The sequence below is a fragment of the Catharus ustulatus genome, chromosome 1, assembly GCF_009819885.2.
Source record: "Catharus ustulatus isolate bCatUst1 chromosome 1, bCatUst1.pri.v2, whole genome shotgun sequence".
Lineage (NCBI taxonomy): Eukaryota > Metazoa > Chordata > Aves > Passeriformes > Turdidae > Catharus > Catharus ustulatus.
Window position 1 is genome coordinate 16,977,546 of NC_046221.1, and position 24,056 is coordinate 17,001,601.

General features: G+C 42.1%; 2 protein-coding genes across 3 annotated transcripts in view; one reads left to right on the plus strand and one right to left on the minus strand.

The window, feature by feature from the left end:
- LOC116994308 (protein adenylyltransferase SelO-like) overlaps positions 1–3,387 on the plus strand; it is a 30,966-nt gene extending 27,579 nt beyond the window's left edge. The window contains exon 20 of one of the 2 annotated variants that reach the window (XR_004417453.2): positions 1,902–3,387. The gene's annotated coding sequence lies outside the window, so the exon portion shown is untranslated. The remainder of the gene's footprint in view (positions 1–1,901) is intronic. The other variant, XR_004417455.2, reaches the window with a different exon arrangement.
- The window catches only part of LOC116994303 (amyloid beta precursor protein binding family B member 1 interacting protein), a 64,364-nt gene continuing 41,118 nt past the window's right edge, over positions 811–24,056 (minus strand). The window contains exons 10-14 of the mRNA XM_033055894.1: positions 23,228–23,338; positions 8,687–8,785; positions 7,615–7,750; positions 3,413–3,510; positions 811–1,588 (exon numbers count right to left, since the gene is read on the minus strand). Of these exons, the coding sequence (XP_032911785.1) occupies positions 1,049–1,588; positions 3,413–3,510; positions 7,615–7,750; positions 8,687–8,785; positions 23,228–23,338 (984 nt within the window). The 3' untranslated portion in view covers positions 811–1,048. The remainder of the gene's footprint in view (positions 1,589–3,412; positions 3,511–7,614; positions 7,751–8,686; positions 8,786–23,227; positions 23,339–24,056) is intronic.

Genomic DNA, 24,056 nt, shown 5'->3' on the forward strand with positions numbered 1-24,056 from the left:
AATAGAAGGTCAAGTCTGTATAAGAAGAGGCAAAGACCAGAATAAATAAAACAAAGTCTAGAAGGTATAGACAAAAATTCTTTAAAATACTTGAAGTTCCAATTGCCAGTAAAATGGCTGTTCATTAACTGTGACACTTTGTACAGATATAAAATAGAAGCTATTTGTATTTAAGAGCTAACAATGAATGCTTCCTAAACGAACAGTGGAGAATTAAATGGGGAGAACAAATGAAAAAAGAAATGTAGGAGGAGACATTTCTATCGGGTACAAGGTAATTACGAAGTCTTTCACAAGACAGATTATTGCTAGGTACAGTCTGAAGACAAATGTTAACCAACAGAAAAAAAAACCCCTGGAAGCATACATGATTTCAAAATACAATTTTGGTCTTGGTCTAAGGTAACCAAATAAATGAGGTTTCAAAGCAGCAGCTGTGAATGCTGACAGGTATGACTGAGTTGCATATAGAAACAGGAGAGCACGACATTTGGGGTGACACTGTCTGGAAATGGTCCCAGACCTAACTTGCATCTCATAATAATCTAGCTGAGGTTTTAATTTTTAAAACAGACTATTTAAAAAAAAAATAAAAGCATCTTTGTATTGGAAGAAAATCCCCCATAGTTTTCTGATTAAGAAGTTTTAAGGGCAATTCTATGAAAAGGGATCTTCCTTTCCTACTTCTCAAAATTTGCATGAGGACACCGTATTTTTCCTTTAACTTCAATTCTACTGAAAAGGCAGCCAGAGTAGATGCATGTCACTTTCTGAAATGGCTGGCTCCAGAGTGCTGCTCCACCATCCCTGACTAATTCTTACCTTGGCCTGGTGCTGGAATGGGAGCTAAGAGCAGAGGATGGTGAGGTGCAGGGGGAAAGGGGCAGGTTACAGGGACAGAGTGGGGGACAAAGGGTGCCCCATCTTCTGGAGACCCCCCAAGAGGAACTCTGAAGAAGAATTCCTCATGGAGAAGCCTGATCCAGCATGACCTTCTGTGCTGTCTCACAAAACCAGCTATGTCTTAAAGTCTACCCACTCCCAGAGTTCAGGAGCAGTTACCCCTTTTCTTCTCAAGAGCTTTCATTAGGTCAGACATAAAATCTGCTTGCTTGCCTCCCCCTGCAATCAGAGGTGGCCCTGCTGACTGTGGCTCTCTATCTTGTCCTGTATTTTCCAGCCTTTTTGGAGGAAGTGGTACAGGTTTCTTCACTGGAAGTGGTGGTGGCAGCTTACTGGAGACAGGTGGAGGTGGAGGGGGTAATGGCACATCTCCATTACTGCTGCTGGACACTGGTGGTGGTGGAGGCACAAAATCAGGAGGTGGTTCACAGAAATCAGATGGTGGTGGTGGTGGAGGAAAATCAATCTTCAGTGTAGGTGGTGGTTCTGGAAAGCTCTCTGGATCTGTTAGGAAAATGCCGCTGTCTCGTTTCACTTTGGAGGGTAGAACTGGTGAAGCAGAAATAATAGATGAACGCCTTTCAGGTGGAGGAGGAGGCAGCAGTGAGGTCCTCTTACTCTGGACTTTCTGTGGCCTCAGCAATGGCTGTGCCAGGCAAGGTGCACTGCCATTATTTGTTTCAGCCTTTAATAAGCAGAAAAATAAAAGGACAGACACAGTCAGTAAATGTGTAAACTAATGCCACTATCTAAGAACATAAAAAGAAGTGAAAATACATGAGTGTAGTAGATAGGGAAATTAGATAGAATACATTTTGCCTGAAACATGAAAATAGTATTTTGTTTTCTTTCTGGAGCTGCCTGCAGAGGTTTGACAGTGGAAACCTCCCTGTTGACAGTTTTCACAGTGCTTCTTTGAATGCTGTCCACATAAGATGAGTGCTTTTAAAATGATTTTTGAATACTGACCACCTCTCTTGGACCCCTCTTCCTTTCAGGTCTTCTCCCATGGAATTCTTCCAAGATCCCTAAAGATGCTAAAGTTGGTTCTTATTTGAAATCTTGCTCTCAGTCCTGCTACCTGTTTCTTCAATACTGAGCTCTGCAATCTCATGGTCACTGCAGCCAAGGCTGCCCCAACCATCCCAGGTCCAACAAGGCCTTCCCTGTTTGTTTGTGTAAGGTTGGGCAGCCCAGCATTCCTTGTGGGATCCTCCACCTCCTGGGACAAGAAATTGTCATCAGAACCTCCTGCACTGCTTGTGCTTTGCTGTTTTGCTTCTCCAGAAGCTGTCAGGGTAGTTAAAGCCCCACCAAGAACCAGGGCCTGTGGCTGTGGGGCTGCTCCCAGCTGCCTGCAGAAGCCGCATCCACTCCCTCTGATCAGGCGGCCTGCAGCAAACACCCACAATGGTGTCACCCTTACTAGTCTGGCCTTTTATCCTCACCAAGGCAGAGCTCGGTACACTCCAAGTGTTGTCTCACATCGAGGGCAACTCCACCACTGCACCTTCCTGATCTGTCTCTCCTAAACAGCCTGTGGCCCTTCATGACAACATTCCAGTCACAGGAGATATCCCACCATGTCCATAATTGCAATGAGAACAAAGCCCAGTGGCTGCACAGAGGTCTCTAGATCCTCCTGTTTGTTTGCTGCTTCTAGAGAAAAGTGCTCTGCAGTCAGCAGCATTAATTCTGGCATGAGCTAATTATAAAATGTATGCCTCCTCTTCCTTACTCCTTGCCTACAAACATGGAAGTAAATCAGACACAGGAGGAGGGAACCACTGGCTGAGTTCTCAGAATGTGATCCGGTCCAGAGGAAGTGGGGTTCAGAACAGAGAAACTGGAGGAACTCAAAGATAGAAACAAGAAGTGTAGTACACGTAATGCTGGTGACAGAAAAATCCTAGGAATTTAATTTCATTTGTCCTGTGCACTTCATGCATGTTGGAGAGATTGAATAATGAACTGCAAACAAATGCACACTTTTTTCTGTGTGATGTTCTCTTGTTGTTTGGAGCTTAACTAGGAAATGCATTTAGAACTTAAGGAAAACATGTAATGTTTTCCCTTAGTTCTTCGCAGTTTCTCCTTTCTTACACACACTTCAGCTGCACTATTCCCTACTGAAAACACTACTATATCCCTTGTGTTTCTAAGGCAAGACCTTTTTTTTTGGCAGAGACAGAACATGGCACCCAGGTTCTGGCAGCATACTTTGAGACTATTCCAGCAGGCACATTCCTATTCCTGCTACATGAACTCATGGCTGCTTGTTCTGAAGAACAAAAGCAGGGGGTGGCTGTGCTTTCACCTCCCATCAGAGACTCCTGGTTCTGCACAGCACACACAGTGTTTGCAGTGTGCAAAGCATGAGGAGGGGCAGCCACCTTTCCCAGGAGCCAAATCCTTCTCATTGGCACTTTGAGGGGGACGACAGCAGGTGAAGGACAACAAACCTGGAGAACTCATTCACAGATGACACTTAACTATAGTAACTGCTCACCTGTGCCTCAGATGTATCCACTTTCTTCTGAGTGTCTGGAAATTCTGCACTGAAACGACGAACACTTTGGGGAATCTGTCCATTTGACTGAACAGTACCTGTGACAAGGAGAGGAGCCAGAGGGAAGAGAGTTATGTTTTTGTAGTATTAACCAGATCAGGGAATACCCAACTAAGAAAGACACTGTAAAAACTTCCTTACAACTTGCATAAGGAAATACTTGTTACAGGTTTTTATACATAACTCAATAAAACATGTTTTCTTCTTCAAGTGCCTTAAATTAAAATCCATAAGTACCTTACATTAAAATACCTGTGTTTCATAACAGCATTTTGAAGTTTACAGTATGCTGTAGTATTACTACATTCCCAGTTTTTATTGGTTTTTTTTTTTTTTTTTCTAAATTTAGGCTAAAGACTAAAAGGACCATAGTTTCATATCAATCAGTCATGGGATTGGGAGCCTGATCCACTTTCTTTAGTAAATGAGAAAAAAATCTCCCCAACTCCGAAATATCTGCCCCATTTGCAATCACAAAGATTTGGGAACTTCACTGTGTTCTCAGATTAGTGCAGATCTGGAAGCTGACTGAGTTAAAGCTCTGCAAAACATCTGTCCACCATTTCTGCTTGTGCAAGGAATATGCATAAATAACCCAGTACTGTCAAATCGAGTAAGTGAATGTGAGACTGAACAACAAATTTAGAATATAATTATAAAAAATCCCCTACCCCTGTGTAGTCTGATAAGGATTAAATACTCTCCAGTTCAGTGTAGCAATTTTGAAAGCTGTATGTGTCAAAGTAGTTGACAGTGTTTGGTGCCTAGAGACCTACATTTGCAAACCTTAATGACTGCCTTAGCTCTACTATAATTTACAGTTCTGAGATCCAGTGAAGTTCCATTCATGTACTTCTCCCATTTTAGTGAAGTCTTACCTGTCTGCAGTGTAGACTAAGCACAACAATGGCTTTAAGCTTAATGTGTACTTCCTGATCAGCAAAGAGGCTTCAGGAATATGATAAGAAATAGAATAAAGTGTTTTTACAGCCATACCTGCCAATCCCATGACTGACAGAGAAGTAAGACAAACTCTGCAGTGTGCCTAATTCACTAAGGCTATTTGAGCTTCAAGGGATGACAGAAAGGGGTCTAATGTCCTTAGGTGCCTGCATGTTGTTCAGCATATTTAATCCAAAGTACCATTTGGATCATTCAAACTACCATCTTGTGTTTGTTGAAGGACTAACATGGAAGACAACAAAGAGATAAAACCAATCTTGTGACTCTCCTTCCTCAGTGGAAAGAGATGTAAATCCCTGGATTCTGTGGCCCAGAGGGGTTATGCTCCCTAAAGTGGAGCACATCACTGTCTGATCTTCCTTTGTCTGCTCTTCATAGCAGAGCAGGGGTTTGGATTTCACACTGCTCAAAGGTGTTGCTGCCCTCAGTCATACTGAGATTTAACTAAATGAAGGAGAGCAGAGAGAGATCCACTCTATCTAGGTATTGTGTTCTACTTGGCAAAAAAAAATGTAACAGAAGCCTGGGACACAGTAATCTGTTTCTTCTTCTGTAAATGGATTTCATAAACTATGCAAGACTTGAAAGCAACACTTGATACATCATCTCCTGTCAGCCAGCTAATGGACTCCCAGACAATATAGTATGTAAGCCCATGCATTCTACTCTCAAGATTTATTTTAAATTTAAATGTTGTAGTATGTATGTATGTTCTTTATAAGTTAATTTCTTCAAAATTTTATAGTGAATTAGTGTTGCAGACAGGTAGAGATATTATAAAAGAAAGGCCTTATAAAATATGGTTTAGGCCCTGCTACTCTAGCTAACTTAGCAGTAGCTTGTAAGTTCCCACAAGGAAAAATTGTAAGAATGAAGGCAGTTAACACAACAACCTGTTCTAGTAAGAAATATAAGTTTGTACCTGCATAAACAATAAATCTATCCCATGAGAATCAGTGAAGAAGATACGTAAACAATCCAAAAATAGGAGATTTGACAGACAGGCAGAATGCCATTTACTAACCAATGAATTGAGTAACTAGAAAACTACCAGCCAATTGGAGTTAAACATAAGGTCTGTAAAACTGTGCAAAAATGAGTTGTGTGAATAAAGAAGGGGCTTTTCCTGCATGAAGAAACTGAGTCCCATCTGCTTGTTACTGCGACAAATTAGCATTTGTTTTAAGAAAAAAAAAAAGAGTCAAAATAATGCAAAATATAGATACCCAAATGCAAAATATTTATCCTTGTAGTGATAAGGAACATCTGCATAAAGTGACATCTTCCATCTTTCAGACATCATTTTATTGTGCAGGACCACTACATGCACTGATTTTTTTAGTGTACAAAGGCACACAGTAAGGCAGAGAGTGAAACAATAGATTTTGACTGAGATGCACCTGGGACACTTCAGAGCCCCAGACTACACAGGTTGGGGCATATGTGAACATACCAATGCTGGTTACAGCAGTGTGTGTCCAGGGAACAATGGCTACACGATAAGTGAGAACCAAAGTGTCACTTGCCTTCCTTGGCTGCCACAGGATTTAACAGAGTACAGCCCCTGCCTAGTTCACACAGGACTGTAGTTTTCTAAGAGCAGATTTTAGCCTATACTGAAGTCAGCCTATACAAATGGCTATGGAGCCATCTGCAAACAGAAGTGAATATGCTTTGTTACATTTCCAAAACACAAACCAGCAACTGCTCACAGGCAGTTCTAGTAGCTGTCAGGCCTCAGGTTTTATATAGGGCAGCAACAACAATTGTAAGAACCCCAGAATCACAGAGACTTGTCTCAATTACAACACTAATAATCCTTCAGAGATATTTCCATAGAGACAATATACATGACTAAAACCTTTCCAGGCTACTTAACCATTTCATGTAATCCATTAGTTAAAATTAGCAGTATATTCTATTGAACATATGCAGTGTTCCTGGATTCTAGTCAGGAGCTGAAGTCACACAGATAAACAGTCACAGCCTTTGTAAGGCCTCAGTCCTGCCCATATCCAGGACAGATGGCAGCACCAGCATGGAGCCCCCCTGGCCAACCACCTTTCTACTGCTGTCAGCACCTGAACACAAATGTTCCACGACTGTCAAAACCCACCCTCACTCAAGTAAACCTCCTCCTGTCAAGGGCTGATGCCCACAAAAACTGCTCACTTACTCCTCTCTGCAGCTGGACAGATGAGACAAAAAACAATTCATGGGTTCAGGTAAGAACCAGGAGAGATCACTCACCAAATACCATCAAGGGCAAAATAGGCACAACTTAGAGATATAAAGTGAATTTATTGCTAACAAAATCAGACCAGGATAATGAGAAGTAAAACAAGCCCTTAAGAAGACCTTCCCCCATCAGAAACCTCCCTGATCTCCAAACAGTCTGTTACTGGTCTACCCATGCCAGACATGTATTTATTAACATGATTTGACTCCAAGGAATAGCAGGAAGACACTCTGTATCTCCCATGTACTCAAAAAAGGTGAACTGAAGCCCTAGAAAGGTACTTGAATATTCTACACAAGAAGTCAGAATATTAACTGCTACCAGTGATTTCGACTTCACCCACCTTAGGACAGTAAGTGCTTGGCCAGCATGCCTTTCCTAATAAAGTATATCTTAAGCATGTAAACTAAAAATAGTCATGCAAGTTACAGCTAGTATCATGCACTATTGTACTGGTATCATGATTAGATCAGTAATAGCAGTATGATGAAGTGACAGGAAAAGTAAGGTTAGAAAATAACACAAACCTTTCTTACTCTTGTGTACTTACACCCGTATTGTTACCATGCAAATGAGTGAAAGGTCTTTTACTAATTGGAACAAAAACTCAAACACAGCCAGCATATAGATGGGCAAATACAAAGTTTCAAGACATGGACCATCAGCCTGCAAAATGTAGATGGAGGATAAAGGCTTTAGATGCCAACAGAAAAATGCCTTACTAAGTTATGAAGATTTAAACTGATCTTCAGTGATCTTCAGTCTTTATATTCTCAAAGTTATAACTGTAAAGTGAAAGCTTTGCTGCAACACTGGCCTATCTACAAAAAAACATCCTGCTGAATCCATGGGATAGTTTTCTGAACAAAGACTATGCAACAAGGATGATAATAGAAGGGGGCAATAAATGTGACTTCAACTGCTGTGACAGTGTCAGTACCTGCTGATGAGGATCCTGCAGGGGCAGGGGCAGGGGCAGGGGCAGCTGGTTCCACCACTTTTTGATTCGCCCACCGAGAGGACAAGCCAGCTTTCTTCACTGCACATTTGTAATTGTCATAGAGTATCTTGCCATACTGCAAAAGTATCAAAACAATAACATGAGTTTGACATAAGCTTGACATAGGCCAAGCATTAATTTTGCTCTTGGAAAACTTTTCTGACCCTGTTTCTTTCCTACCTAGTTTTGTTGAAAAGTGTCTTTTCTAGAAGCAGTGTACCCTTTTCTGTGTAGGGCCAGGTGGAAAGCACAATAAAACATGAATCCCCATGACCAAACACAGTCTTACTGATATCATTCTTACATCTTACATTCGTTTCAGTATCTGTAAACTTCATGAAACTTGGCTCTAAAATCAACTGTTCTCAGTATCTTTTTCCAAGTATTACATTTTCAAACTGGAGATTTGAGACAACAAATCCCAGGCTCTAGAGAAAACAGCTCTGTCAGTGTAAGACACAACTTGTTCACCCCACACCTTTGTTATATGCTGCTCTGTAGCAGAATTGTCAAGAAAAAGCCCAAACTAACAGATAAAAGGAGTAGGTCTGTATGGGAAAATATAGCCAATACCAAGGCTATGTATAAATCCATCTACCTCAATGTTTTGTACAAAGAAAAATGGGCTGTCAATTAGGATCTTTTTGAACAGAGTGAGGCAGACAGTTCGGGGAGGACTGTCTGAAAAAATGTCAAAACTGGACTGAATAGAGCTTGTACACTTCAGCCACAGTATATTATTATTGAGCCAGATAACTGTGCAGTAATTTTTATGAGTGCATGAGTTTTACAGCTACTGAAGTCACTCCTGTGTTAATAAGAAAAACATACTGACAGCTAAGGTACAGGGACATTCAGCAAATCCATCCTCATCATGCACTTCTGATTTTGTTTCTATGGTAAAATTAGTATGAATGTCCATTCTTGTCACAGCATTTCCAGTTGAGACAGTCAGTAACCTCTGGAAGACCTGATTTTACAGAAAACATATTATATTTCCTTTTTATCTTACCTTGGCAATTCTTATTCCTGTTACCCACTGATGAAGGGTTGCTTTATCATCACAGCACAAGTACTTGATATATTGTGACTCCTTTTGAATCTGGGGGTGCTGAAAGATAATAATTTATAAAATAAGACAAACACAGAAATTAAATCACTATACAAAAGTCTGAATGTACTACACAATGACTCTGTGAAAGCATGTTGTGAAGATGATTTGGAAAAAAAGGCAGCAAAAACAGAGTATAAGAAAATATAAAAAATATGGTGATTATGAATAATACGTGAGTTGCCACTGGCAGCTTTTGCTTGAAATTATTTAAATGTATTGTAATTTGAATTCAAGGGTTTCAGAAATGTAACAGTGATCTAGAGTTCAATGAAATCTACGATTGCTCTGGGTCAAGGTCTAAAACTCAATGTACAAACACTAGAAGGAAGTCTGTTTCTCATTTTGTGGTTTGTCATATGTGAGGCACCCAGACAGAACTTTGAACATAATCAGTTTTCAAAGAGAATGTTAAATATGTTTAAGTATACACTTTCAGCTGAAACAGAATTTTCCTCCTAACTGACTGCTTTTCTTTGGGCTCAATTCTAGCTTTCTTCTTATATGTTTTTATTCTGCTTTAGTATTGCTGTTTTCGCAAAAATTATATATAAAACTGTGACACGTGCTAGATAGAGGATCATTCAAAATCCAGCACCATCAGAAGTATTCTTTTTCGTTTGTTTGTACCAGAAATCTCTACAATTTTAAAATCTTGTTTTTTCATTTTGGACAAAATTTAGGACCTCTTTCCTTTACTGATCAAGGTAGTCTGGGTATGTGTTGACAAATCTTTGCAATTCAAAGACCATCTCTCTAAGACTCTGAAGGAATTTGGTTTCCCTGCTAAAGCAGAGAAGGATAGAAGTCTTTAGTAGCTTAGATGGAATAACACACTGCCATCTCTTGATATACGAAGGAAAGAATGGACCCAAAGGAAAAATGCTTCATTATCCCTTATTTATGTGTTCATTTCTATCTATATTCTTAAAAATTATAAGTGCACAGTTAGTGAAATATTGTGAATGCACAAAGAGTAGCAAAATATGCTCCAAGGATTCACTCTCTTTTCAGCCTGAGCAGTTAAAAATCCAAAGCACACCCACACCTAGCAAGGACACTGGGTTTATAGGTGTCATCAAGCCCCCAAAGCAGAGCAGTGCTGGCCATGGGAACTCAGCAAGGTCCCTCCCAGCACAGAGTGCTGGCAGCCTCTGGCTCATGTAGGTGCCACATTCTCACAAATATCTGCTGGTAGCTGGGCTGTCCTGCGGCAGAGGCCAAACCTGCCCACAGCTGGGTGACCCAACAGTGCAAAAGCAGAGCCACATACAGCACATTTGCTCCTCAGCCACGTGTCCCTTGCTTCCTCCTCAGCACTGCAGACACCAGGCTTCCCTTGCTTATGCTGACCCAGCTGCTCAGGAGGCCACATTCTGATTGAAAAAAAAAAAAAAAAAAGGGAACTGGTCTGGGTTAAATATAACCCATTTCACCATGCTGTAGTTTTGGTTTATATGTTTTTAAACCCAGGAGTCCACAGCATGACCTCACATAGAGCAAGGGAATAAGAGACATTGTGTCTTAGGGAGGGAATGAGTAGCAAGGGATGGATGAGAGGATGGGATTTCACAAGCCACTACTGCCACCAAAGCCCTGTATCATCAATTATGGAGTGAAAATATAGGGAACATACCATGGAGATAACTGAGGAAGAAAAAAAATAAAGGGATATTACCCTTAAGAGGTCTCACAGTGCCAGATGCATCCCAAGGCAGTGCTGCAGGTAACCGTGATACACTCACCTGCTCGCACAGGTCAGAGCCTCGGCCTTTTGTCTGCAAGCACACAGCTGGCAGATGAGTCTCCCCTGGACAATGAATACGCTGAGTCTGCTTCAGCCTCTGAAGTGCCCATGGCTGCCTAATTCCATTACCTGGCTCTGGGACACTCTCAGGTTGAGAGCAAGGGGCAGCTCACACTGCAAGCCCAGAGGTGCCACCTCACTGTCACCATGTGCCTTACCCACAGAGCAGGCACCATGCCCACCTCATGGACCCTCACCCACCTCACTCACACATCACCCCTTCACACAGCCCAATGTATGGGGATGTATCTTGTTTTTATACACCTCGGCTCAAAAATCCTTATTTCCTTCCACTATTCCTCCATTAGGTGACCAAATCAGTAACAAATTCAGCCTGAATGGTACCTTTAAAAGTGAACTGTAAGCAAGCACTTTTTTGTGCGACAGAGTACATCCCATATACCTAGGTTACATTATCACCAATGGAGACAAAAGAACCAGGAGGTGCAATCAAAGACACTGTAACCCTCGGTAAATTCAGTTTTTCAGGCACTTTTCAAACAGCAACTAGCAATTTTGCTACAGTGTGTAAGGTCCTACTGAACCCAGCAGATGGCACCCAAACCTTTTAAAAAGGAAAAAAGGGAGCTTCTCCTTCTTTTTCACAGCAAGAAGTCCATTGCATGTACATATTCCCCCCCACCATTTTTAAACACTACACCCACCAGTGTGTGTTTTTATTAAAAAAATTAAAAATAGAAGACTTCCATAATGTTACAAATGGTTCATGCAAACATCTGGAAGAATGCCCACACTGCATAACAAGGCAGAGGAGGTCATGGCACAGAGCAAGATAGGTAATGGTGCTGCACACACACACACACACAGACACACACAGCCCTGCCACTGGGATCTGCTTCTGGGGTGCCCAAGAGAGGCTGCTGCAGACCTCTCCTCTGGGGCACCCCACGGAAATACCAGTTTCACAAGAGCACCTGTACTGTGTCAGATCAAAGGTCCCTGAACCCAGGACCTGAGAGGATCTGGACTCTGAGAGTTGCTAGAAATAGGGGAAGAGAACATACAAGATAAGCATACATGATACTTCCTCCTCTGTATGCTCTCTGTCTACAATGATTTTCGGTGATTTTCTGAAACTCACGGGGTTGTTCTGTAAATAAGTTCTCTTCCAGGCTTTTTATTGAGCACAAAGAGAGTTCTGGCATCCACAACACCTTTTACCAACAACTTTTGCAAATCTGTCACACACTCTAGGAAGAACTACCTCTTTTCTCCCAGCCTGACTGCCACTTAGCTTTGTGTAACATTCTTGTTTTGGAAGATACACTGAATGCCTGACCCCTAGCCACACCTTTCTATGAGACTAGAGATCCACATCACACTTGTGGCAAGCTGTCTTTCCTTTTCAGTCTACAGGTTTCTAGTTTCTTCAGTCGTTCTTTGAGTCAAAGTAATCCTTACCTTTGCTCACTCTTGTTGGTCCTGCTTGATACTTTTCCAAGTTTATTATATATTCCCTTTGTCATGAAAGGACCAGAACTGCACAGGTGAACAGAAAACATGAACTTGTGCCATGGTAAGGCAACATTTGCTGTTTTATCATCTATATCTTTCTTAATCATTCCTAATGCTTGATTTATTTATCTGACAACTACTGAGCACTGAACCTCAGCCTCACAATGGCCTTCCAGAATTCCTCAGTCTGCCCTTTCCTTGGTGATCTGAATAATATCACCTACAAGTTTCCTCACCTCACTCCCTACCCCGACTATGAATATTTTCAGAATGTGGGGAGGGTCTCACAATCCTGAGAAGTCGAGGGGAACTGTCAGTGAACAAGGTGACAGGGTCCCTTGCTGGATTAGATGTGAGTTACTTACTAGCTACCCTTTACCCTATCTTTTGCTGGCTATTGTCTCCACTAGGCAATCCATCTTAACTACTGATATTCACCAGTGGGACCTATTCCAAATTGCCCCAATCAGTTCCTTGATTAAATTACTTCAATCAGCAACTGTGATTAAGTGCACAGTCACAAATATGTGCTATCAATTACAGACCAAGCTAGCAGGCCGCTGAACCCCCAGCTCTGAGAAGGAAGGTCAGATAACTCAGAGCCATGCAGGCACCTGTCTAATCTCTTTGTTCTCTAATCTGAGAACTGTATTGTCTCTCATCTTCCAAGAAGCAGCAGCAGCACTGGCTCTTTTTACATGTAACTTTATGAATGGCACATGGAGCTTAACTCACTACTGCATCCACAGCCCACTGAGCTCAACTGGAAATATCCCCCTCACCTCACAAGGGCTTTGGATCAGGCCTAAGGACTGGTCTAGGCTGCCTAAAGCAGCTGTCTACAAGGCCAGACCACAGGAACAAACAGCAGCAGCACCAAGCTTAGCCCTGAAGGTTTACACCCATACAAGATTGTCAATAACTGGCTCAGATGGAAGATGGAGACATTTGGCTTCCTGTGGTCTTTAGATGCATGAAGCATGCTACTTTAGGTAGGAAGGTAGAATGTTTCAGCCAATAATTGTCCCAGTCCACCCACCCCACCATTTGCTCACTTGGAGGAGCTGTATCACAGTGGAATTGCTCTGGCAGTACAGATGGCAGAAGTCTCAGCTCTCGATGATGACCTTTACAAGCTCAATTTTCCACTTAAAACTTCACACAAAATCTACTACATACTGCATAAAAATGGTGACTCAGAAAAAGCAATTTGAACAAGAACCTAGGCAGCTGGAAGTGCCTGGAAATGCTGACTTGGTATGAAGATCCCTAAATGATTCTGTAATTCTGTGTGGACCAGTTTCCTCCTTTCACAGCTCTGGTGTCTCAGGAGAGTGTTGAGTCTAGCACACAGACATAAGCAGCTGTAGTCATTGTGCAAGTCTGGTTTTACTACTAGATTCAGAGTTTCTGTGATAACTTCTCTGTGAGACTAACAGAGGTCAAAAACATCAATCATAACAGCCACGTGAGAAATACTGTACTTTAAGGAAAAAACCACTAACCTCAGTATGACACGCCTCACACACAGACACAGATAAATTATTTTGTTACAGGGTGCATACCATGTCCTGAAAACATCATTAAAATCAACTGCCAGCAAAGTGAAAACATCTTCTCTGGAAAGGTTTGAGCACCTTTGCCTCTGAAATATGCAGCACCAAGATGAATTATGAAAGGCAACTGCTTAAACAGCAACAACTCTAGAAGTCATAGTTTAAAAGAAAAGTAGAAATTTGCAAGAAAAAAGGTTCTCCAGAATTTTTCTCACATAAAAAAAAATTGAATAGTGCTTTGAAATAATATGGACTACAGTAAACGTTCATCTATCAATGTTGAAACTCTTAATAATGATGAATTAGTCGCATCATTGAGCCTGATTTTGCAGGTATTAAGATCTGAGCATCTTGAACATCAATCTGCATAAGGATGTGCTGTGTTTACCCCAGAACAGTACTGTAAAGTCTTGGGACAGAACCCTGTCCCACTGTCTCCTAACTGCCTAGAGATAAAAGAAGCAGAAGCACTTGAATATAAAGAGTTTGCTTTCTGGAGAGGTTTAAAAAAATATTTGTCCACAGATAGCATTTTCAGATATAAATTGAACTCTTTGCCTAAGAAAAAAAAGATAAAACACATTGAAAACCTGAAGAAATGGGAACTGAATGATGTGGTTTCTATGGTGTCTGCCAAAACAAATGACTGAAGGCCATGTGTGCATGAAACTGGAGATTATCCCAATAAAATGTTCTTTTGCGTTGCCTTCTTCCAACACTGAAGATGAAAAGTAAACTGAAGTTATTCAGGCATCTCATTGCATTCCTTGCCCCAAAATATATGGATCATTGCTCAGTCTCTGAGGCAGAAACAATAGCCAGAAGCATAAAGAGTGTGTTTGGATCACAAGCTTTGGCTTTCAGCTAAATTTTCACAAAATGCTCAATGCTTTAGGATACCTTAACTACTACCAGTGAACCTATGCTGTGTTGAACTAGCTTCTCTAAAACGCTAAGACTCTTCTGGTTCCCATGACTGAAAGTACAATTAATAAAGTCACATTGAAATGGTTCAGATTTGCAATCTACCATTCATCATGGTCAAATTCGGATGCTATGCACCCATTGCATGAAGAGGATCATACTTAAATGATCTTTTGAAGATGTGTGAACTCTATGTATAAAAGATTAATTGCCCTATTATGAGGAAATTATTCTTTCAACCTATGCTTCTCTAAGGACCTGAGGCAAAATTTTTAGGCCATTAAAATTTTTATATAATAGCCATTGTAACCAAAGAGGTCTGCTTCATGCAGGAAGTAATATTTTCCAAAGTTATCATATTCAATTGCTCCCTGTCCATTCTCTGTCCTTATTCTCCCCGCTATTTATGTTAATCTAGCAAAACTCTGCATGCACATGACTGTAATCCCACATACCTGAAAATGTTCTGCAATAAAAAGTATTTCTACTTCTGCTTTCTCAGTTAATGTAGCAATGAATTTACTCTGAAACACTTATCTGAAGCACTCCTACTAACACAATTTCCAAACTTTTCACATTAAAAAAAAATTCTCCCGCTTTCTATCTTTGTTTCCTGCACAAGTCATTTGTTTTACATAGTTGTTATTCATAGTGTTTTCTATCTCAAACACTGCTAATTCTCACCCTCTACCTTTTTAACTGTGTTTGTGTTGAATGTCCATGACTCAGCCTGCATGGAGCACACAGGGTGTGAGGAAGGAGGGAATCAGGACACAAGCAGTTAAATACCAAATTACCTGCTAGAATGATGCCACTACTGAAAATAAGCTATTCTTTTTGAAAATTTACTTCCAAAATTCTTTAGATCAGTACAACTTTTTTTTTTTTAAATAATGGTGCCAAATGATGCCAGGAAAACTTGACTGTTTTGACTGCACAGGAAAATGTACCCAGCTGTAGAAATAGAGGATGATTTGCCTTTGTCTCAGTTTATCCCCAGGAAACCAATTTTTTTCATCCTAGATTAATTCAGCATTATGCACCATTACCTCCAGATTACTCAAGCATAACCAGCACCAATAAACTATAATTAAATCCACTCTTTGTCACAGGCACATCAGACTGACTAAACCAGCAAATTTGCATATAGATTACCTTGCTATTTGTCTGCTTTGAAAGATTTTTCAACATGGTGTGACAAAATCAGCTCCTGGACGGGCATGTGTGCACATGCACACACAGAAACAATCCACAAAATAAACATTACATGCACAATTTCTGCTCAGTGCAAAAAATGCTGTTGCTAGCATGATGGACAGATCCTCTCCCTTCTGGTGAAATACCTTACTTTTGTGGGCTTTCATTTTCAGAATATGAAATAAATCATTAAAGGTCTAATTTACTTCCAAAGCATTTTCCATATAACATAGTAGATGGTGAATGAGAAAATTCGCAGGAAATCTAGATATAAAACCACACATTTGTAAATGCAAAGGTGACTCTGAGGAACCAAACCATTCCTACTTGCTGTGTGCAGTGTGTGAATATGTTTTTTCTGGAAAGGAGAGAGAATTTTGCTCCCTCATGATCACTCTCCCATGAGTGGCCAGCACTCTGTGCAGGGTGGCAGGGAGAACTGTGCTGTGACCCTCTCCTGCCTACTCTGCTGGGAACAGAGTGACAAATCCAAACTTGAGAGATGCAGCTTTGAGTGAGGGTCGTTTTCAAACTTGGCTGACCTTTCCTTTCCTCTTCTCTGCATATGGAGATCTCTATTAGAAAAAGACTCATTTTATCTGATATGAAAAAGAAGGGTGGGATCTTTAAATTTATGAAAGCATTAGACTTAGGCTGAGTACAAAATAGGAAGAATCTACATATTTATAGCAGCAGATGTCCAAAAAGTGTTTCTTACACTCAGAGGCTCTGTTTTTAATATTCTGAGAGTTCTTTGTGTTGTTTCTGAGTTTTGAGATGTGGGAATTCCTTTGAGAAAGGCAGGTTTGTTTTGCAATGGTATAGAATAAGTGCATTTAAGAAGGTTAAAGCTCAGTCAACACAGACCAAATAGCCACTGGGAAATAAAACACAGTTCTTCAAGTTTTTAGTTGCCCCAAAGCCTAAGGATTCCTGAAAGCCAAGCCTCTGTGCCAGGCTGCAGTCTTGTCCTCAGGACTCAGCCACATTGGTCTGGTCTGCTACACAAGCACAGCCAAAGGTGACCCAGCTCTCAGCCACCAACCAACCAGCTCTGCTCTTTCTGGTTGGTCACAGCTGGGCTTTCTGCTGCCTGATATGAGGAAGCAGCTGCTTTGTTCTGTTATTGCAGTTATCTCCTGAATCATCCTGAAAGGAAACTTCTGAATAAGCTCAGCAAAATGCTCCCTCTTTTGATAATAAAAACAATGATGTTTAATTGTTTCTTGCACCTCACCCTTTTGCCTGTTATCTCCTCAGCATCTTGATTATTAACAAATAAACAAAGCAGAGCCCGTTTTTGTCCTGAGGCATATTATATACAGTGGGGCTGACTAATGGGAACAAATGATACACAAGGAGTTCTCACAACATGTTGTCCTTCTCCAGCTGTAAGAGGAATATCCTACAGCAAGGATCTACAGAAAAGAATACTCATACTTGAGCCAGTTTAGGTGCAGTTCCAATATCCCAGGCTGCAAAATCCACCACAGTTTCAGGCTAAGTATCAAAGGAACCTGCCCATGATGTGCATGATTTGTTGCTACGCTAATACCCAAGCCAGTATTAGCTACATAACCCAGGTATGAACACTGAGGCTGAAATGAAACACCTAGATTATAAAAGAAACAGCACAGAGGGAGCTGCCAGCTCCTGGCAAGTTAGGTGGGACAGGCACTATGACCAAAAGCTCACTCTCTGCAAGCCCCATACCTGGCTGCAGCCAAGGAGAAGAAACTGGAGAAAAAGCCCACATCCCATTTAGAGAGATCAATATGAAGCAACATTTGAAGAAATGTCATGAAGACTTTGAGGCAACATCCATGTTATTCAGGGCTGTGTCAGCCAACCTGAAAAATCTTCTTGTTCTGGCTAAAACCAGGTCACCTGGATTGTGGTTAACATCAGTTACAGTGTTTACATTCTCTTTGCATTCTTGGCAATGCCTGGAACATAGATGTAAAAATGGCAGAAATGTTCTGCTCATCTTAAAAATTTTTCCTGAGTGCTCTTCCCTCCATAAGACACACCATAAAGATGACCAAGACTAGGGGGAGGCAGAAAGAAATGTTTTCTCTTTTTCTCCCTGCTAATGTGAGACAAGACCTTCAAAGCATATTACAAATAATAGACATATATTATTTCTTTGGAAGGCTCATCATACAACCGGGAACTGGAGGAAAAGGAAGAACACTTCCTACAAGTATTAGGCCATATTCAAATCCAAACCAGCCTTACTGGCCAGTTGCTACCATTTGAATGAACAAAGGCCATGTCCTTGTTCTTGAAGTAAGGATGTCAATACCTTAACCACTGAGAAATTAATATAGTATTTTTGCAACTCAGTTCTCAAACCTGGGAAAACATAGTTCTGAATTCAGCAGAACGTAGTACAAAAGCAAGGTACTGCTGAAGTTGCTACACCCTTGCACTTCTTCTGTACTATAAAGAATAAACTGATCTCTTGTCTCTGAGCTGGGCAGGTTTTTTGTTATGTTTGAGACACACCAGAGCAAGCAGCTTGGCTGATGACTGCTCACTGTTTTGACAGAACAGTTCTTAAGGGGGTCCTCAGAAAGAAACAATTCTTTAAAAAATGTAGTGGCATGCTATTCAAAAACTTTCCAAACGGCTTTACAGCTTGCTGGAGACAGTAAGGGCTTCCAGACGAACCTTTTTTCCAAAATATTTCCCTTGCTTTACAGCCACCTCAGTGAACAGCTACATGGGCTGTGGCTGCTACTCTTTCAATTACCTTCCCCCATTTCCTGTAAGACAGATAATCTTATCCTGCCCTCTGTGGCAAGGCACACATAGGGGAATGCAAGAGCTGTGAAGACACAGCAGAGCCTTGACTGTGGAGAAATTTCCAACGGGTTTGGATTGAACCGGGCATCCAAATTCCTTCAAAATTACTAGGCCTCCTGTTTAATGCAAACAAATATTTACCCATTAAATACATTGCTTTTTGCTCACTGCACCCGTCTGTGAGAGTACAGTAATTTCACGATTACAAGCCGCATCACTTTGACTAAAATTTTGCTCCCACACCGGAAATGCGGCTTACACCCAGGGGCGGCTAGTATGTGAATAATTTTCTGACGTTTTCAACCCCAGAAGTGCAAACCGAGGTGCTGAGCCGAGCACCTGCCAGCAAAACCCGGGTTTACGCGATTGTTACAAATTGGTTAGTCTGTTGCGCAGCAGGTGGAGCTGGGAACCCTGCTGGCAGCGCGGGAGGGGGAGGGAGGCAGGGGAGCTCCGTCCTTCCCTCCTCTCCCGCAGCCCAGGGGAGGCAGGGGCTCCGTGCTGCCAGCCCCGCGGCTCGGGAGGGAGGCAGGGGGCTCCCTCCGGCCTGCCGCCGTGGGAGTGGGGGCGCTCCTTCCCCTCCTGCCGCCATGGGTGCCAGCGGGCTCCATCCCCGCCTGCCGCTGCGGGAGTAGGGGGGCTCTGTCCCCTCCTGCTGCCACCGCCGCCATGGTGCCAGCAGGCTCCCGTCCTCGCCTGCTGCAGGAGCACGGGGGGCTCCCTCCCCTCCTGCCACCGCCACCGTGGGTGCCGGCGGGCTCTGCGCCCCTCTGCCACCGCGGGGCAGCGCTGGGCCAGGGTGAGTGAGCCCAGAGGCAGCGGCTGGCCCCGAGCAGCAGCGCCAGGCTGGGCCACCCCAAGCAGGCTGAGCCCTCATGGCCTGAGCCGAGTCAGTAAACCCCCCGCCCCGCCACCCCAATTCTGTTACTATTTGGCAACTTTGGTGCACGTGGGTCCTGGCTGCGAACGACAGAGCGGCTTATAATTGGGTGTGGCTAATTTATGGACAAAGAACGAAATGTTTGCCAACACCCAGAGATGCGGCTTATAGTCCATGCAGCTTGTAATCATGAAATTACTGTACTCTTATTTCTTCTTAAGGACTTCATTCTCAACATACGGTCAGATAAGAAATATCTCAAGAAAGATGGTTTGTTTTCCTTTGACATGTCAGGACAAGTGTCTCCCAGCAAGAGAGATATTTTCTTCTGGGAGACTTCCAGATCAAACCAGACAGGACAAAAATGTGACTAAGTATGACAAATGGCTCAGTGTTACCGTTCACACACTTTTGTGTCACCAAGGATCCAATCAGAGAGACTGACATTTAACTTTGCTCCTTCCCTCAGCCCACAGATCTCAAGATGTATTAAATCCTCAGCTCCAGCCTCCAAAGGTAAGACAAGGATATGAAAAAACTCACTTCAGCAGCATGGCTTTAAAAAGTAGGATTAATACTCTATTTATATATAGAATTCAAATTAATGTACAGAAATTATAATAAATATTAAACTCTTTACCCCACCACCCCCAGAAAGACACCCTAAGTGGGAGACTTGAAACAACAGAAGATATGAAGATATCAGTATTTGCCTGTCCTTCCTGACCAACTCCACCACTGCAAGTCAGCCATTGAAAGAAGCCAAGTCTGAAACTCAGCAGGTAAAGAATCGACCAAATGATGATTTGTAGTACAGTAAATTCACGAATACAAGCCGCACGGACTATAAGCCGCATATCCGGTGTGTTGCCAACATTGTTGCCTTTGTTAATAGATAAGCCGCTCCCGGAATATTAGCCGCAATTTAGTTCACTGCGAACTTTCACAAAGTTGTCATTTAGTAACACAATCGCGGGATCGCCGGGGCTTACTGGCTTACTGCTGACCTCGGAAACATTGTTTCCAAGTGAAAAAAGACACACCCTTTATTTACAAGCCGAAAAAGACAGGAACAATAGTGTGGTCATTTTGCGAGCATTCCCAATGGATCTGCGTTACCTTTAAACAGCCGCTCAGCCGCGCGGGCAGGCAGCTGAGCTCCGAGCGGAGCCACATCTCCGTGCTGGCACAGACACCCCGCTCAGCCCCGCGGGTGAGCGGCCCCCCCCAGCCCTGTCCCAGCAGGGCGAGCGGCTGCTCCACCCCTCTCCCAGCAGGGCGAGCGACTGCTCTACCCCTCTCCCAGCAGGGCGAGCGGCTGCTCTACTCCTCTCCCAGCAGGGCGAGCGGCTGCTCTACCCCTCTCCCAGCAGGGCGAGCGGTTGCTCTACCCCTCTCCCAGCAGGGCGAGCGGCTGCTCTGCCCCTCTCCCAGCAGGGCGAGCGGCCGCTCTACCCCTCTCCCAGCAGGGCGAGCGGCTGCTCTGCCCCTCTCCCAGCAGGGCGAGCGGCTGCTCTACCCCTCCCCCTGTGAGCTGAGCGGCCCCCCCCAGCCCTCTCCCAGCAGGGCGAGTGACTGCTCTACCCCTCCCCCTGTGAGCTGAGCGGCCCCCCCCAGCCCTCTCCCAGCAGGGCAAGTGACTGCTCTACCCCTCTCCCAGCAGGGCGAGCGGCTGCTCTACCCCTCTCCCATCAGGGCGAGCGACTGCTCTACCCCTCTCCCAGCAGGGCGAGCAGCCGCTTCATCCTTCTCCCTGCGAGCCTAGCAGCTCCCTCAGCCCTCTCCCTGCAAGCCCAGCCAGCCCCACAGCCGCACAAGACTGAAAACACTTTAAAAAGTACAGAGAAATATCACACACTTTTATCGAACTGCCGAGGTAACTCACCGAGGTAACTCACCCCGATAACAACCCCCGCCCCTCAGTAACGCCGCCATCCACAGGCAGGCAATAAGCTGTTCTCTGATTGGTTCATCGTCGGAACAACGGGAAACCATGGATTTCAAAGTGTTTCGGCTCGGGACTGGACTGGTATGATACTAGGTAAGGGCAGATATCACATTTTTGTCCATAGATTAGCCGCACCCAAATATTAGCCGCACTTCCGGGTTTCCACCAAAATTTTTGTCTAATTGCTGCGGCTTGTATTCGTGAAATTACTGTAATTAAAATGAAAGCCAAGCAGTGTAACATAATCTATTCATCACTAAGGTACATTGTTCAGAAATAATTATTGATACAACGTTTCTTCTAGTGTACTGCAAACACATTTTAGAAGCATCAGAGCAAACGTGATAGCTTTCATACATTTATAAACCTATTACACACAAAGCTTTCCCATGTCAGCTTTTGATCTTGTTCTTCCATTTCACATTGAAGGTACAGCACTAACATCACACACAAAATAAATAAAGAATTTCAGTTGAGGTGTGACTTTTTGCTAGTTTAAATACCATACCTCTTTTCAAAAAATATGGCAGTAAGTCCAGAAAGTTTCCCTGACTATGGTGAAAAGTTAAACACATTGCTACATACATTCAAAAATCATGCTTTTCTTTTCATATTTTTTCATATTTTTATTTTTCTGAACAGAATGTGAATAGCTATTACTAAATTAGTCAGATAGTTCTTAGACCAGTCATCTGTTCAGAAAATCAATTTCTCCTTATTTCTTACATCAGCTCCCTTTTACCATTTTTTTTTTCATTAGAGATTGTACTTTTCAGAAGCAATGCTTACCTGTTAACTTCTGAAAGCTCACCTGTGTTTCTGGTAGAGTGTTTTGTGGAACATTATAGTATTAAAACTGTTCATCTGTGTTAATTAAATGCATCTGTTTCAGAAAATAAACCTGTGACTATAAACCACTCCTGCCATATGCAAATTAGGCTAGCCGAGATTTTTTAACTGAATAAAAAAGTGCTTTAAATATGCAACTACAGCCAGAAACGTGGCACTGTAAATGACCTCTGATGTGAATGTTTCCTGTACTTTTTTTTTCTGAATGGCAAGTGACTGTGTTTTCTAATGCTTTGTTCACACTGCAGGCCTATGAAAAGAAAAGCAGCAACAAGATTATCTTCTGTCTTGTACATAGTGATATGACAGATAGCAAGTGAGACCAAATTACTGCAGCCTCAAAGCTTAATTTCTGTTGTCAGAACTAGGTGAAAAGCACGGGTTTCTTTTCCAAGAGGAATGCAGAATTCCCAGACTACTTGCAGTGCTATTACCTGGAAAGGCAGCAATGAGATACTTACTCAAGAACAAGCATTGATTTTCATGAGTGGATGAGTAATGTATTTTGCCTTCCTGCCAGAAACAGCAGTGCAATAAAATATGAAAAATGAGATGCCTATTCCTGCAAAATTTTGTATCTCAGTTCAACAAACCCCTCAACAGGTATGGCTACACCACAAAAAAAGTAGACATGCTTTTGAGTGTATAACCCACAATGCTCATAATATCAAAATTGGGGACTGCCAGACTTCCCATCATTCATCTGCCCTGGGCATCATTTGCCCAAACGTGTTCAGACACCTGAACAGTCAGCATACTCAACCCTGTTTAAAGACAACTTTGGGATGCAGTGTAGACATGTATCACAGGAATATCAGTAATAAAATTAAGGTTCTAAAGGTATGTTGCTGATAACAGTGAAGCAAAGAAGAAATCATACATGATTTTGCAGGAGTTACTCTATTTTACCAGAATCTTTGGATATTCAAACTTAAACATGCTTGCATATAAAGGATACTGTGTGACATTTGCAGAACTTACTTTTTTGTTACATTACCTTTAAGACAAAGCAGTGATCTGTAGGTGCCTTATACTTCACTTTGTGTTGATAACCATAATACACATTCACGTTCTCAAACTGAAGGAAACATGCCAGATCCCGTGATGTCTACAAATGAAAACCAAGCCCATCATTGTTAGAACAAATGGAATTTTGATGTGAAACTCATTAATAGGACCTTTATCAAGTGCACAAATGCCTATGATTTTTTATTCCTGTAACTCTCATGAAGTTGACTGAAAAAACAAGGATTAACTTTAAGTGTCTGCTTTCTTAAAACAAAAATTGGAAGATGGTCAGTACATATTATGAGTAATCTATAACAGAGTTCAACATTTTGTTCTTATTCTGGTTATGCTGTGCTTCATTGCTTTGTGTGGAGATTTTAGCTTATGTCTAATATGACCAAAGAGTACACTATAGCAATAAATTACACCCTTAAAATACTGAGTGGTGAAAGAAGGTTTGAAGTTCTAAATAGCTTTGGGAGCCTTTTGTACATGTAACAAACATGTCTTTTGTACAAGTAACAAACAAACCGTCATCAGGAAATAAGCACACATTTAATCTGTTTTGCTTTGAATTTTCTCAAATTTCCTGGCATTATTCCATTTCTGTTTATCATAACATTTGCTTGTTCACAATATATTGCTGAAGTAACAAGGTTTCTATTGCTGGCATGTTTCTCAGTGATGAATTCTGAATACAGTAACTTTTTTAATCCTTTGTGTGGAAACCAAAAAAATTGCCATTTCATATGGCCACAATGGCTAAACTGAGAAATCAAGAAATTATGGGGGCAAAAAAAGAAAATAAACCAACCAAC